This window comes from Neolamprologus multifasciatus, chromosome 5, assembly GCF_963576455.1.
Source record: "Neolamprologus multifasciatus chromosome 5, fNeoMul1.2, whole genome shotgun sequence".
NCBI lineage: Eukaryota > Metazoa > Chordata > Actinopteri > Cichliformes > Cichlidae > Neolamprologus > Neolamprologus multifasciatus.
In genome coordinates, this window is record NC_140443.1 from 38,241,558 (window position 1) to 38,255,248 (window position 13,691).

Genomic DNA, 13,691 nt, shown 5'->3' on the forward strand with positions numbered 1-13,691 from the left:
AAATAACTCATGAAAGAATAAAGTTACATTGAAACCAAGCACACCATTGTTTTTCTTGTGACATTACCAATAAGTTTGATGTGTCACATGGCCCTCTTCCTATTGGAAAAACAAAAGTTGTATCCAAGTTGGCTGACTTCTAAATGGCCACCATGGTCACCACCCATCTTGAGGAGTTTGCCCCCTCACATATACTAATGTGCAACAAACAGGACTTTAATATCACCAACCATTCCCATGGTATTACGGTGTATCCATATAAATGGCCCATTCTGTAGTTTGATGGAGAAACGACATGGCTGAAAAAAGCGAGTGCAGAAAAGCTATAAGACATACAATGTAAAAATAAACCTCCAGGTCTACTACTACTGACTCATGTTGACACTTCGCTCAAAATGTAAAAGAACCCACCCACCACTTTAATCACATTCTGGATCTTGTTCTGACATATGGCATAGAAACTTAACAGTGTTTCCTGAAAACCCATTTTGTCTGATAATTCTTAATAACATTTAAAATTACAATAATGGATTATAAAGCAGTGGGGAATACATTTCTTTGCAATATATGTCTTTGTGAAAGTACTTTAGTTAAATTTTAGGATATAATTCCTCCACTTTTATCCTTTAGCTTCAGATCAGAGATACTTGACTACGTGGTAGAACTCTCAAATGCACATTTAAAGCAGATACGTGTCTTTTAGACCTCATTCCTACAAGACTGCTCAAAGAAGTCCTACCATTAATTTGTGCTTCAATAACTTACAGGGACTAGAAAGAGAGAGCAGATTTCTCCTATATTGGCTTATTGGCTCCATGTTATATCCCAGATCTAAAGGAAAATCCTACTCCTCACCAGTGTTGGGACTAACGCGTTATTAAGTAACGCGTTACAGTAACTACGTTATTATTGTGGTAACGAGCACGGTAACTAGTTATTATGCCAAAATCAGGAACGCGTTAGTCGTTACTGGGATTTAGATAGGGTCGTTACTCGTTACTTCGTGTGGTGGCTATCGCGGAGCTTCCACCACAGATTCTGTAACATTGGCAAGTGGTGGAGGCCAGCAGGTGGATGAGGGAAAGGGGACGCAGAAGGAAAAGAGACCTGAGGCGGCCGCCAGTCCAAGTGTGAACTGAACTTCAGGTAAGAAGTTATGACCTGCAGTCTATCTGGGTCAGATATAAACCAAGTTTAGGTGCAGTTTATTTTCGTTATTCTGACTTTTTCCATACTGCGTACTAGCTAGCATGACGGAGTTTCTATACAGCTGGGTGGGTGCTATGAAGTTAATGATGTTGAACTTTATTTTGTTCATAAGTTATTAGAGTTTCCAACCGTCCCGTCTGGTATTCAGAGAAAATATTACGCGTTTCTTATTGAGGCAAAAAGGAACAGTTTGTCCCATAATTCAGCGACAATGAAAAAGGCACAAAGCTGGAGTTATTCTGTCTTTACGCTGCACAGCTGCCTCTTCTTCTTTCATTCTCCCCCCTCCCTCTCCCGTTTCTACTTCAATCATAAAAACCGATCAGCTGATCGGCTCTCTTGTTTGTTTATCGCCCACTTTGCGCCAGAAAGAGGAAACCAGCCGATGTCACGCTAAACAACAGCAGCACTTTTAAGCTTGATCAGCTGTTGTTAGAATTGATTTAATATTAATTTCTAGTATCAGCTAATGTTTGCTGGAGCCACAGCTGTAAAGCTGCTGGTCATGATATCGGTTTGGTTATCTGGTGAGAGGGAAACATGAAGATGAAACCAGGAGATGTCCTTACTGAATCATCAGAGCTGAACAGGTGATGGAGAAACAGGTTTACCTTTTAGGTGACATGGATGAGTTGAAGTTATGAACTGTTTCTGAGAGACAAATAACCCCAGGATCCTTTTTAGGTAGCTGACAGCTGGTAACTGTGCAGGTGTGGATCTAGCAAAGTTTTGCCAGGGGGGCAGGTAGGGCATTAACAGGGAGAGGTGGGCACAAAGAAATACTTTTCTTTCTTATTCTCATTTAAAATGTCTAGCTTTTAAAAAATAATTATCTCAATCTTACAACAAACGATTGATGCATATATACCATCAAAACAGTGAACATCACTGTCACAACAGTGTTTGTTTTCATTCAAAGGCTTTATGATCTTTCCTATAATGGTGGGCCAGTCTCTAGTCAAAATGCCCGGGCCGATTTTTTGTCCCCGTCCAGCCCTGTATGCAGCTCATCTGCAGTCTGGTGTTACCTACATCTTCCTACTCGGAAGGCAGAATTTCCGAGTTACAGTACAGTAAGTTGAGTACAATCAAAGCATCACGACTGCAGTTTTTGTGTTGGATGTAAAAGGCACACATGACGCTGTGACGTAGGCTAGAATCATGGCGGCAGTCAATGACGGTCCAGGCGTGGGATTTCTCTCGTGGAAATATGCACATTATCTTTTCCTTTCTATTGGTAGGTGGCACAGTGCACTTGTGGCAAGTAAGCAAGCTAGAAGACTGGCAAAGTTATGGAAGCAACACATTAACAAGAGAATTCTGAGTAAAACCAAAGTTACTTTCCCTAGTAACTAGTTACTTTGAAAGTAACGAGTAACTTGAAGTAACTGAGTTACTTTTGATAGAAGTAACTAGTAATGTAACTAAGTTACTATTTTAAAGTAACTTACCCAACACTGCTCCTCACATATGACGTCTAGAATAATCAGGCCCTGTGTCCTCTTAATGACCTCATAGTACTGTATCACCCCAATAAGCACTTCGCTTTCAGACTGCTTTACTTGTGGTTCCTAGAATATTTAAGTCGAATGGAAGGCAAAGTCTTTAGCTTTCAAGCCTCTCACATACTATTTTTTATATTTAAAAATCTAAAAATAATTACAAATTTTATTCTTAAGATTAGCCTTAAAATTTTCATTCCTTAGTTATGCTGCGATAGGCCCAGGCCACTAGATGTTTCCCATGATGCACTGAGTGTTTCTTCTTCACTCACATTTTTTTCACTTACGCTTACCACCAATCTGCATTTAATTATTAGTTATTATGGTCACACTTTCTATTACAGGTCAGTAATAAAGTGGTAATAGTAGGGTAACAAGACAGAAACAAGAACATAATAATGTGTAATAATTTCTAAATTACTACTACTTACCAAAGTAATCACACTTAATATTCGAGTAATATTGTGCCAGCAATACTGGTTACAGTTGAGTGATATTATCCAATTATATCAATTTCAGTGTAATAAGGGCCCAAAAACTGGTGGCAATAATGTGTAACCACAGATTGGTAATAAAGTGGTTATAATAGGTTAACAAGGGAGAAACAAGAATGTAATAATAATTAATTCACAAATTGTAATGTTCATTTTATTTTTTATTTTATTGTTATTTTTTAAATAGGACAGTTTGCATCTGTGAAATTGTTGCTCAATGACCTGCCAGTGATATCATGCTTGCTTTAACACAAATATATTTCAAATTTTTTGAATATCTTCCTGCAGGAGAGACTGGATCTTTGGATGGTTTGAGGTCAACCAGTGATGAAGGCCTATGCAAATCTAAGGTGTTCATAAGTATTATTCTTTAAACCTTAATTATTAGCATTTTGTGTTTATTGTTCATTCCAGACTCAGTTATCAGTACCATGGTATTAAATTCCTGCTTAGAACACAAAACCCTGCAGTGACTAACAGAAAACACCCACAACAGTTTCTAAGTTTGTATTTAAAAGGTTATTAATATGTTATTAAATATAGATGGGCAGTTTTGCATTTTGCATCTCTGTTTCCTACTCATTACCACTCAATTACCTGTGGTACCTTCTGTGTAATAATTTCTTAATAAACCCTTTAAGACCTACCATAGAACCCAGTCCGCCAGAGCTTATATTATATTTTTACATGCTGTGGAGCCATTTTTGGGAGCATTTCAAGTTGATATACATCAATACAACTGTTATAGCCCAGATTTGAATAATATGTATGCATTAAGTGCATAGTAATTACATAAATTGCAAAAAAGTGCAATAAACTACAAAAAAATGTAAAATCGTTTTTGTTTTTTTTACATATATTTCAAAACATTAAATACAAAAATGTTGCACAAAATAGTTTCCCACCACAGGAAATTTATTTTAAGTGTCTTCATAGTTTTTTTTAAATACACCAATTTTTATTTACTACAGGAAAAACTAAAATAAATATTATAATGCAAATTACAAAAAAAACAGCATATGCATCAAAATAAACTATTTCCAGCAGTGCAATATGAGTCCAGAAACGACACAGAAAGTCATAAAGTCAAACATAACTTTTAAAAACACCAGAATAGGCTCATGAGGCCCTGATGGTAAAAAAACTACATTTCCGCAAAATGACGTCACTTCCGGTTTCGGGCAGGACGTGGCGGACATGCGATAGTTCACGCTGATGGACGTAGGAAGTGTTACAAACAGCTGATCGGATCAGCAAAGCGTGTTTCTGGAATATTATGTTTTTGTTGCTGCAAGTGCTTTTTACGCAGTTTTTGCAAAGCTATATGTGGAAGGAAACTGTGGCCGAGGACAAGCTGATGGCATAAGATGTAAGTACAACTCCTCCGGTTTCATATGCAAAAAAAGTTATTGCACTAGCTCACGTGGTTGCAGAACTGCCGGGATTTAAAAATAGTTACGCAAAACAGAGCGTGCCCGCTCCAACCGGCTTTAAAGGGTTAAGCACATTACTTTCTTGTTTCTACCTTGTTACCTACTATTACCACTTCATAACTGAGCTGTAATAGAAAGTGCTACCATTAATATTATGCTCTCTCTTCTACAAGGTGTCTTTCTTCTTCCCCTCAGCCCCAACTGGCCATGGGTGGATGGCTGCCCCTCCCTAAATCTGATTGTTGAGGGTTTCTTTAGGTGTCTTTACGTTACCTTGCAAAGTATAAAGCACTTTAAGGCAACTGTTTTTGTGATTTGGCGCTATATAAATAAATATATAAGTAAAATTGAACTAAACTGAATAAAAGATGCCATGATGTTTCAGCCTGTTGTTATTGTTAGGGCTTTCTTTTTGTTCTGTTGACTGAGTTTAGGAATATAGTTTCTCATGCATAGTTGTTACTGCCCCAACGACATTATTCTTCCCAAATATCTTAAAGAGTTCCTGCACGTCTCTCCATTATTATCTATCATTCTTGATATTTATAATTGAGTGATTTGTATATATTAGTGCTAATTTGTAAACTCTGTAAAATATTGTATTATTTAATTAGTTTAGTCTGTTAATGTTACTGTCTTTGAGAAACTGTAACCCACGTAGTTTCCTTAGGGATTAATAAAGTATTCTGATTATCAGTCTCTTTGAGTGTTAATAAAAAACTGTATGTATAAAACACTGTAACAAGATGATTATAAGATGCAATCAGCACAATTTTATACAAAATTAAGGTGTCGTTAAAGTCCCAGTATTATCAAGTTTAAGCATCTCCAAGCACACCCAACTACTTTACATCACAATAGGTTACTCAAACTACGTTTCCCACAGAAACAATATAAGGAATCTTAACATCTGTTTCTTCACAGGAAACAAAATGTGGGCTTGGGGCTGACACAACCTAAAGCAGGACTATGTGCATAGGATGTTCTGATGACAGCAAGTGCAGCTGTACAGGCCAGGTGCCAGCGCATTGGGAAAAAGTGAACATGCAAAAACAGAAAAGGAGCTCCATCTGGCTGCATGTCAGTGATATTGGAGACTTCAAAGCTAAGTGCAGAATTCGTAAAATGAGGAATGGAACAAATACTACTAATTGTTTTTCAGAGAGCATTTATTGTAGAATGCCAAGTTTGCAAAATGTTGTCCAGGCCTTAAAGCCAATGTATGTTCTCCCCAGTAGCAGTAAAATTAAAAAAATCATCTTAACACACAAACCATTCATAATTGAATGGTTAGACTAGAACCGTCAGCTCTTCTAAGGATGCCTAGACCAGTGTTTCCCAACTACTGTGCTGCAGCACATAGGTGTGCTGTGAGAAATGATCATGTGTGCCGTGGAAGATTATCTGGTTCCACCTCATTAGTACTCTAAGCGATTGGCGTGAGTAACAGGCAGAACAATTACATTCTCTTCCACTAGAGGGCAGTACAACTACCTGCGCTAGTTAAATGGGTTGCCAACTGCAAGTAAAACAGAAGAAGACGAAGAAGAAATTACATAATAGTCATGCTGTGAGTGAGACATCTATTGCTATTAAGCGCTTCATTAAGTATTTGAAAAGAAAAACGAATCCATCTGACCTGGTGCCTGGAGAAAACCCCGACCCAGATGAAGGCCCTAGCATGAGTAGTGGTCAGAAGAAAGCAAAACTAGGGACAAACTGAGCCAATTCCGCTATGCCTGGTGTGCGGGGGGAAATGATTGATATGTGACATTTTTGTTTGGTGCCGTGTGATTTTTCTAGTGTGAAATATGTGCCGTGGCTCCAAAAGGTTGGGAAACACTGGCCTAGACAAAAGAGCCAAATCTTTTAAAAGAGCCCGATCTCTATAGAGTAGTGATCCATGGTGCTAAATAGGCTTGTACTGTTTTAATAAATATTAATACAGCCAGCATTTCATCTGCTTAAAAAATCCCCACTGGTTTGGACAATTACAGATCGAAACTTCCATCTATTTCTAAAATCCTCAAGAAAGTTGCTGCCTGTCAGCTACTTGGACTGGTTGAGGGTAACACTGTATTTGTTCCAATCCGGTCTGCAAAAACTATATTTTTATCATTTTTCCATATTAATATTTTAATATTATATTTTAACACACTTAGAGAAAGGCAAATATTTTAATTCTGCTCGATTTATTCTCGATACTGGTGATCACGCCATTCATCTTGAAAGATTACAGAACTGGAGTAATATTTCTGCAACCGATCCCATCATGCATATCTGACAGACACCTCAGACCTAGATGTCGCTGTCATAACTTCAAATATGTGAGATGCCTCAGAGCTTAGTCATTGGTCCAGTTCTTCTTTCTTATTCTACACGCTGTTGCCAAAAGTATTTACTAATCTGTCTTCACATGCATATGAAGTTGATACTGTCAGCCCAGTCTTAATCCATAGGATTTAATATGCCCACTCTTTGTAGCTATAACAGCTTAAACTCTTCTGGGAAGGCTTTGGAGTATGTTTATGGGAATATTTGACCATTCTTACAGAACTGCATTTGTGAGATCAGACAATGATATTGGCCAAGAAGCCCTCCTCTAATTTATCCCAAAGGTGTTTCCAATCCCCTACGATCCCACACGATAATCCAGCCTCCACCAAACTGTAACTTTGTCAGCTTGCAGTCAGACAAGTACTGTTCTGCTCGGCTTCAGCTACCAACTCCAGACTCATCCTTCCGGTTGCCAGATGGTGAGGCATGATTCGTCACTTCTGAGATCTCCACTGCTTTAGAATCCAGTGGTGGTGTGCTTTACACCGCTGTGTCCCTACCTTTGTATTACATTTTAGATTGTGGCTCCTAAACTTTGACAACTTCCTTGTCGTCAGCAGACTCTGAACGCTTTTAGCAGCTCTTTGAAATAAACCATAAATCTCCCTTCTTTAAATTTAAATCTCCTTTCTTCTCCATTCTGATACTCTGCAGTTGATTTCATCAGGTCTCTCTAGCAGGTCTGCATGCCTAAATGCAATGAGTTGCTTTCATGCGATTAGCTGATTAGATAGTTGTGTTAATGAGCACTTGAACAGATGTAACTACAAAGTGGCTGATGAGTGTGTACCTGTGGTTTAATCACTGCAGACTTCCTCAAAGGGATTGTTAAAGCTCCCATTGTCACTATTGCATTACTGTTTTTCTTTGTTCGCAAGATAGATGCAAAGGGCACAGAAAGCAATCATAATCCCTGATAATGAATAGTGACAAAGGAGTGTTGTTTGTACATTCAATAATGGGAATGACACAGCATTTTTCTAAACAAGGCATTGGAATCCAAGCCACATTTCCCCCACTCTGCTGGCTCCCAACTGGTAAAAAGGCAACACTGACAAAGACCACAGGAGATAAAATGGAGGCCAGTGTGTGCTAATGTGATGCCTCACGGCTCCATGCAGTGTGCCTGCTTTTTCTCTCCCTCTCTCTCTTTCTTTTTTCTCTCCCCCTCTGAGAATGTGTGTTTGTGTTTGTGTGCATTGGCATTGGAGTCAAGGTCGATGATACACAGTAGGTGCAATGTTTGTTGTGTTCCCTGATTGCCCCTCTCCCAATTAGCCACTTGAGCGGCTGCTGTCCATTTGGATGTGTTGTGTCCAGGAGTGTGTTCGCAGGGCTTGCCACGGTCTAGCTACGACGACTTTAGACCTCATTAACTTCTTGAATGGCAGCCTGACTTTGGCACCTGACTAATGTAGTTTTTACTGCTCCATAAGTGCACCGCTGTGGGGCAAAAGATCAGATGACCTTCTGCAAAAACATGTCACTATAATGATATACTTTTCTAACGTGCGTTTGTTATGCTGTGTGGGAAGCAGGCAGTCTGGCATGGTGTATTACAAAGCATCAGGCCACATTGTCTTAGCAGCATTTTGCCCTTGACACCCACAGCAACCATCTTCTGTACCCAGCAGTGAACCACCCTTTCTTTTTGGACCAGCATCAAACCATGTTTAATCTTTCTGAGGAACTCAGAAGGGGACCTTTTTTATGGAAGTCCAGTTTAGTCAATGAAACCTAGTATATAATATCTTCTAACCAGTAGCGTTCTATCAGGACCAACAGGGCAAGCAGTGCTTGCTTAGTTAACTCTAAAAACAGACATCACTTAGAGAAATTGCTTCCACTCTGAATCCATTTCTTTCTAAGCTGCGTAGACTGCCATGACCTGGATGAACGAGAACCTTCACATTCATCCATTTTCTTATCACTTGTCTGGGGCCGAGTAGCAGGGAAACAGCCCAAGCAGAGAAACCAGACCTCCCTCATCCTAGCCACCTCCCTCAGCTAACCTGGGAAACACCTCCCCAGGCCAGCCAAGAAATGTAATGTCTACAGCATGTCCTCGGTCTGCCACCGGGCCTTCTCGCTTCAAATTTTCCAAAACAAAAAACAAACCCCGTTGGATGGACTATGACCATTTGTGTTACAAAAGGGTTCAAATTTATAATGTTTTTTTAATAATCATAATTTAGTTCATAATTAGTTTGGCCAGCTATGAATGCACATAGAGGATGCATAACTTCCTTTTAAGTCAGTGTATTATTGCAAGCAAGCTTTCTTTTAGTGTTTCCCAGTGTAGCCATGTTCATTGCTGTGCACTATAATTGGAATTCGCACACAATGACACGATGTAGCAAATGAGAAGGAGGCCAATTTCATGACACTAACAAAAGAGCATGATCATGTTTTTGTGCTCAGGTCAGTTAAGCTGAATAAGTGGACGAGATTCTATCTTCTCCTTGACTCCCAACTGACACAATGAAAAGGGGAATCATTCCCAAGGGACAATTAGCAGATTGAGTCTGCTTCGTGAAGTGCATGTGTATCTTTAGCATGGACAGTGTTCCTGCAGGCAAGTGTATGCAGTTCATTAGAGAGATGACTGGCCTGCAGCAACCATCGGCAACACCAACACACACCAACACCAACACACACAAAACTGCTGTAAATATACGTACATGTTAAAAACGTTTGGGCTCAGTAGTGTGGAGATGCTTTTTTTGCTGTTTGTCACTGATTTGTCAGTGATGTTAGTGCCAAATGAGGTTTACCTACAAAGATGCAGCAGTTGAATGTAAGAGCATTTACTCACGTAATGTACAAGTACATGTACAATGGTACTGTCCTTGATTTAACTGATTATTAAGTACATTTGAAATATGCAGTGTAATTCCTATTTAATAATGCCCTCATCTTTACCTATAACCAGGGATGGCAAGAACAAATTTCAACATATGATGATTATATTCAATGTGATGCACTACTGTTATTAAACATGCCAACAATATGAAGTCATTTAAGTTGGTCAACCTTAAAAAAGTAGCAGTGGTAGTAATATGAATGAAATCGTCATAGGAGGGAGGTGAGCATGGTGCTGCACATAGTCGTCAATTTGATTGTGGTGGATTTTTAGTCTGGACTATATTGTTGTTAATTCTTAAATGTAGTGTTTTTTTCTGAATAGGGATAAATTGAGTACAGAATTTAGACTATCACAGAGGAACTAAAATCAGGATTAGTTTTAAAGTTTCAGGTTGAATTTTGTTATTAAAATTATTTTGTCTTTAGAGGCAGTAAAAAACTCTCATTAAATACTGCCCAACCAAAATTTACATTCAGTTTTTTCCTGGATAAATACAGAAACATTTTAAAAACTCTTAAATACGCTGCCACAAATAAGGTATGTGCAGTCTACTAAATAGACTATTTGTACTACAAACTGAAAAAATCTTCAGCAATTAAAAACTTATCATTGCTTAAACGGAGCATAATGCTCAGAAGGTCTAATCCATGTGTGTAATTAAGGATGTTCCCTTAGATTACACCCTTCAGACCTCCAGCCCTAGAAAAATGACTTCATCAGTCAAAGACCACTACTCCAGGGTCCATACCAGGGTTTTAATAGTTTTGCAATTTTCATTAGTTTTTATTTTTATTTAGTTTTGACTTCAGATTTTCAATTTTATATCAGTTTTAATTAGTTTTTACCAATTGTTTGCTAGTTTAGTTTAGTTTTTATTTTTTTGAAAATCCTTAGTTTCAGTTTAGTTTTGATTAGTTTCAGTTATAGTTTTAGTTGTGTTTGCAATAATTAAGTGTAACAAATTCCCAGTTTCATCATATCAGTCATTCTGCTTATCCTTGGGTATGTTGCTATTCCAGCTACCATACTGCACCCTGGACAGGTCGCCTGTCTGTCGCAGGGCTAACACGCAGAGACAGACAACTCACATTCCCACCTATGGGTTCTTTAAATAAATAAATAAAGGCAGATGAACAACCATTGATACCAGGCAACTATAAAACGTATATCTTGGCCCCAATGAGACTATTAACTCTCGCAGCACCGGGTGTTCGTAATTTTGGTTCAAGTGAATTGATAAACTTTTTGAAGGTAATTGACTCACACAGTTGTGTAGATATCCCCGTCCTGTTGTCTCGGGATGCATCACGCTGCCTTGCCTGGGGTTAGCTTCTGTTTCTGGGGATGAGGGTTGAGTGTGCTCCCTTACCTTCTCAAGCTAAGCTAGGTTAGCCTTCTTGTGTGAGCTTTTCAAGTGCACTTTAAGGTTTGTGGGATTTTTTTCCCTTTAGAAATGTCCCTCATAATTTGTCTGTTTCCACTACAAGACACTTGCTTTATCCAAAACACAGTCATATTCAAAGTAATCCCAAATTGGACTCTGACTCCCGACTTTTCCTGACATGATTCTGCACGTGGACGGAGCAGCGACACAGACGACTCGACTAACGTGCTGCCACCTGCTGGCATAATGAGACACAGCAAGAAAAAAATCTGGAAACTAAACTTCATTTTCACCCTTGACTCTTGTATGACACGCGCACATCAATGAAAACTAAACACATTTTTGCTATAAATTCAGTTAATTTTAGTTCGTTTTGTGAACACTCATTACAGTTTTAGTTAGTTTTCCTTTTTTTGTTTTTATTTTTATTTCCATTAACGAAAATGTTTTTTCACTTCTAGTTTTCGTTATTTCGTTAGTTTTCGTTAACGATAATAACCTTGGTCCATACTGACATCGGAATATACTTTTATTGAATAGCCATACACTCACAGTCCATCCTCAGAAAGTCATTGAGTAGCTGGAAGAGAGGGAAACTGTCCCAGCTGTCAGGTGGCTGAACTTCAAGAGCTGCATCCATCTCGGTCGAATAGAGACACATGAAGGTCTCAGCATGCTCCACCATCAGATCTGACCACCATGCAAAGGCCTTCAGATGGAAAGAGGGGAAAAGAGAGGGGGGGGGGAAGTCAGGGGTAAGAAAAGTAAGGAGCTGAGAGTGTAAGAAGACAGTTAATGCAGTATGAGCGTCCCCACTGGACACATCTTTGAGAATTTGGAGATGTATTTCATCCTTAGCCTCTACAGGAAATGAGATTCAAAGGCTCTCACACACTTTTCATCATATGAAATCAAGTTGTTGCCTCAATGACTTTACTGCACAATCTCTGGGGAGGGATTCTTCACCACTCGGAACAGAAACACCAAGAGTCGGTATGGAAAAAAAATCACATGCTTTCTGTTGTCCCACAGAGGAAACAGCAGCAGCTCCTTGACAGACTTGGCAGGGACCTACTTAAACACTCACCCGCAGCTTCTTCAGCAAGTCAATCAGAAGAAAGGAGCTATTGAACTGTGCCACACTTGTATCTCCCCATCAAATATGTGCAGTGCAGTGACTGGTCGCAACCTGGCTACTCTCATTTTCTCCAGGCAACCTTAATCTTGCCAGGCCTTTTAAGAGGGACCCCGAGGATCCAAAGTGTTTGACTATTCACACCAAGCTTTTAACACTGTCATTTGAATGTACCCTCTAGTACTGGAAGTGGTGTGGGAGGGTGGTATACTGGGAGCAGTTAGCAGCGGATAAATCACATTCAGTTAGTGCCAGTCATTGTTTTTGTCTTTTTATTACAATAAAAACATTCCCCTGCAAATTTTGCAAGCTTACTCACTTATAAAGAAATGCACAGTCTCTAATTTTGTTTGTTTCATTGTAATGAGGAGAGACAGATTACCAACCAAAAATACTACGAAATAAAAAAATCATTTGCATCTCATTGAGCCAAGTAAGTGTTCCAAAACATAACTTAATTGGTGGAGAAACTCCGGTTGGCAAGCACAGTGGTAGTACATTTACTGTAGTTGGTCACCAAGAGGGGATTTTGACCCACTCCTCTTTGAAGAAACTCTCTAAATCCTTTAGGTTTCTGCTGCTGCATGGGAACTCAAAGCTTAAGATCCCTCCACAAATGTCCTACAGGAGGTCCTCCAAGGCTTTTCACGCCCCCATCCATTGGCCCCTCAAACTTAAAAATGAACCTGGTGGGCCCCACCTTTCTCATGATCATCCTCAACTAATGAGGCAAGATCTTGCATGAAGCTGATCATTTTATATTTTTGTCATTTCCTGATAATTGTACCAAAAGTTGTCACTTTCTCACCAAGCTTCTGCTGATGCCTCGTGCAGGTCTACAGTCTCGTTTCAAACAAACTGCCTTGGCTGCTCCAAAATGCCTTGTGTAGAAACTGATCAGCCTTTGTGTCTTGTAATACAACATAGATACTCTTCACTACACAACATCGATATCCCCCCATCCATCCACTGCTAGAAATTTCTTTTTGAACAAATCCACTCTTTCACATTTGCATGTAAATTTTGAAGAATTAGGGTTGTACATGGATAAACCAGGATCAAAAACTCAAGAGAAAATAAACTGTAACAGAATATTTCAACACGTTTGGGCTGGAGTCAGGTACACCGGTTTAAAGTTTCACTGGAGCAGCAGGCAGAGGAATTTTGCTGAAATGCAAGGGGCATAGTCATAGTGTGAAAGATGGCTCATATCCTCCATTATGTGTGCTGAAAGGTCCAAAGCAAATTTGTTTAAAAAAGGAAGGATGAGAAACACCCTCAGCAAACTTACTGAAAAGAACATGTACATCTCCATGATAGATGAGTTACTG

General features: G+C 39.1%; 1 protein-coding gene across 3 annotated transcripts in view; it reads right to left on the reverse strand.

The window, feature by feature from the left end:
* The window catches only part of LOC146519291 (calcium-dependent secretion activator 1-like), a 238,584-nt gene that overhangs the window by 80,509 nt on the left and 144,384 nt on the right, over positions 1-13,691 (reverse strand). For all 3 annotated transcript variants that reach the window (XM_085159095.1, XM_085159096.1, XM_085159094.1), the window contains one exon: positions 11,778-11,934. In XM_085159095.1, the coding sequence (XP_085015221.1) occupies positions 11,778-11,934 (157 nt within the window). The remainder of the gene's footprint in view (positions 1-11,777; positions 11,935-13,691) is intronic.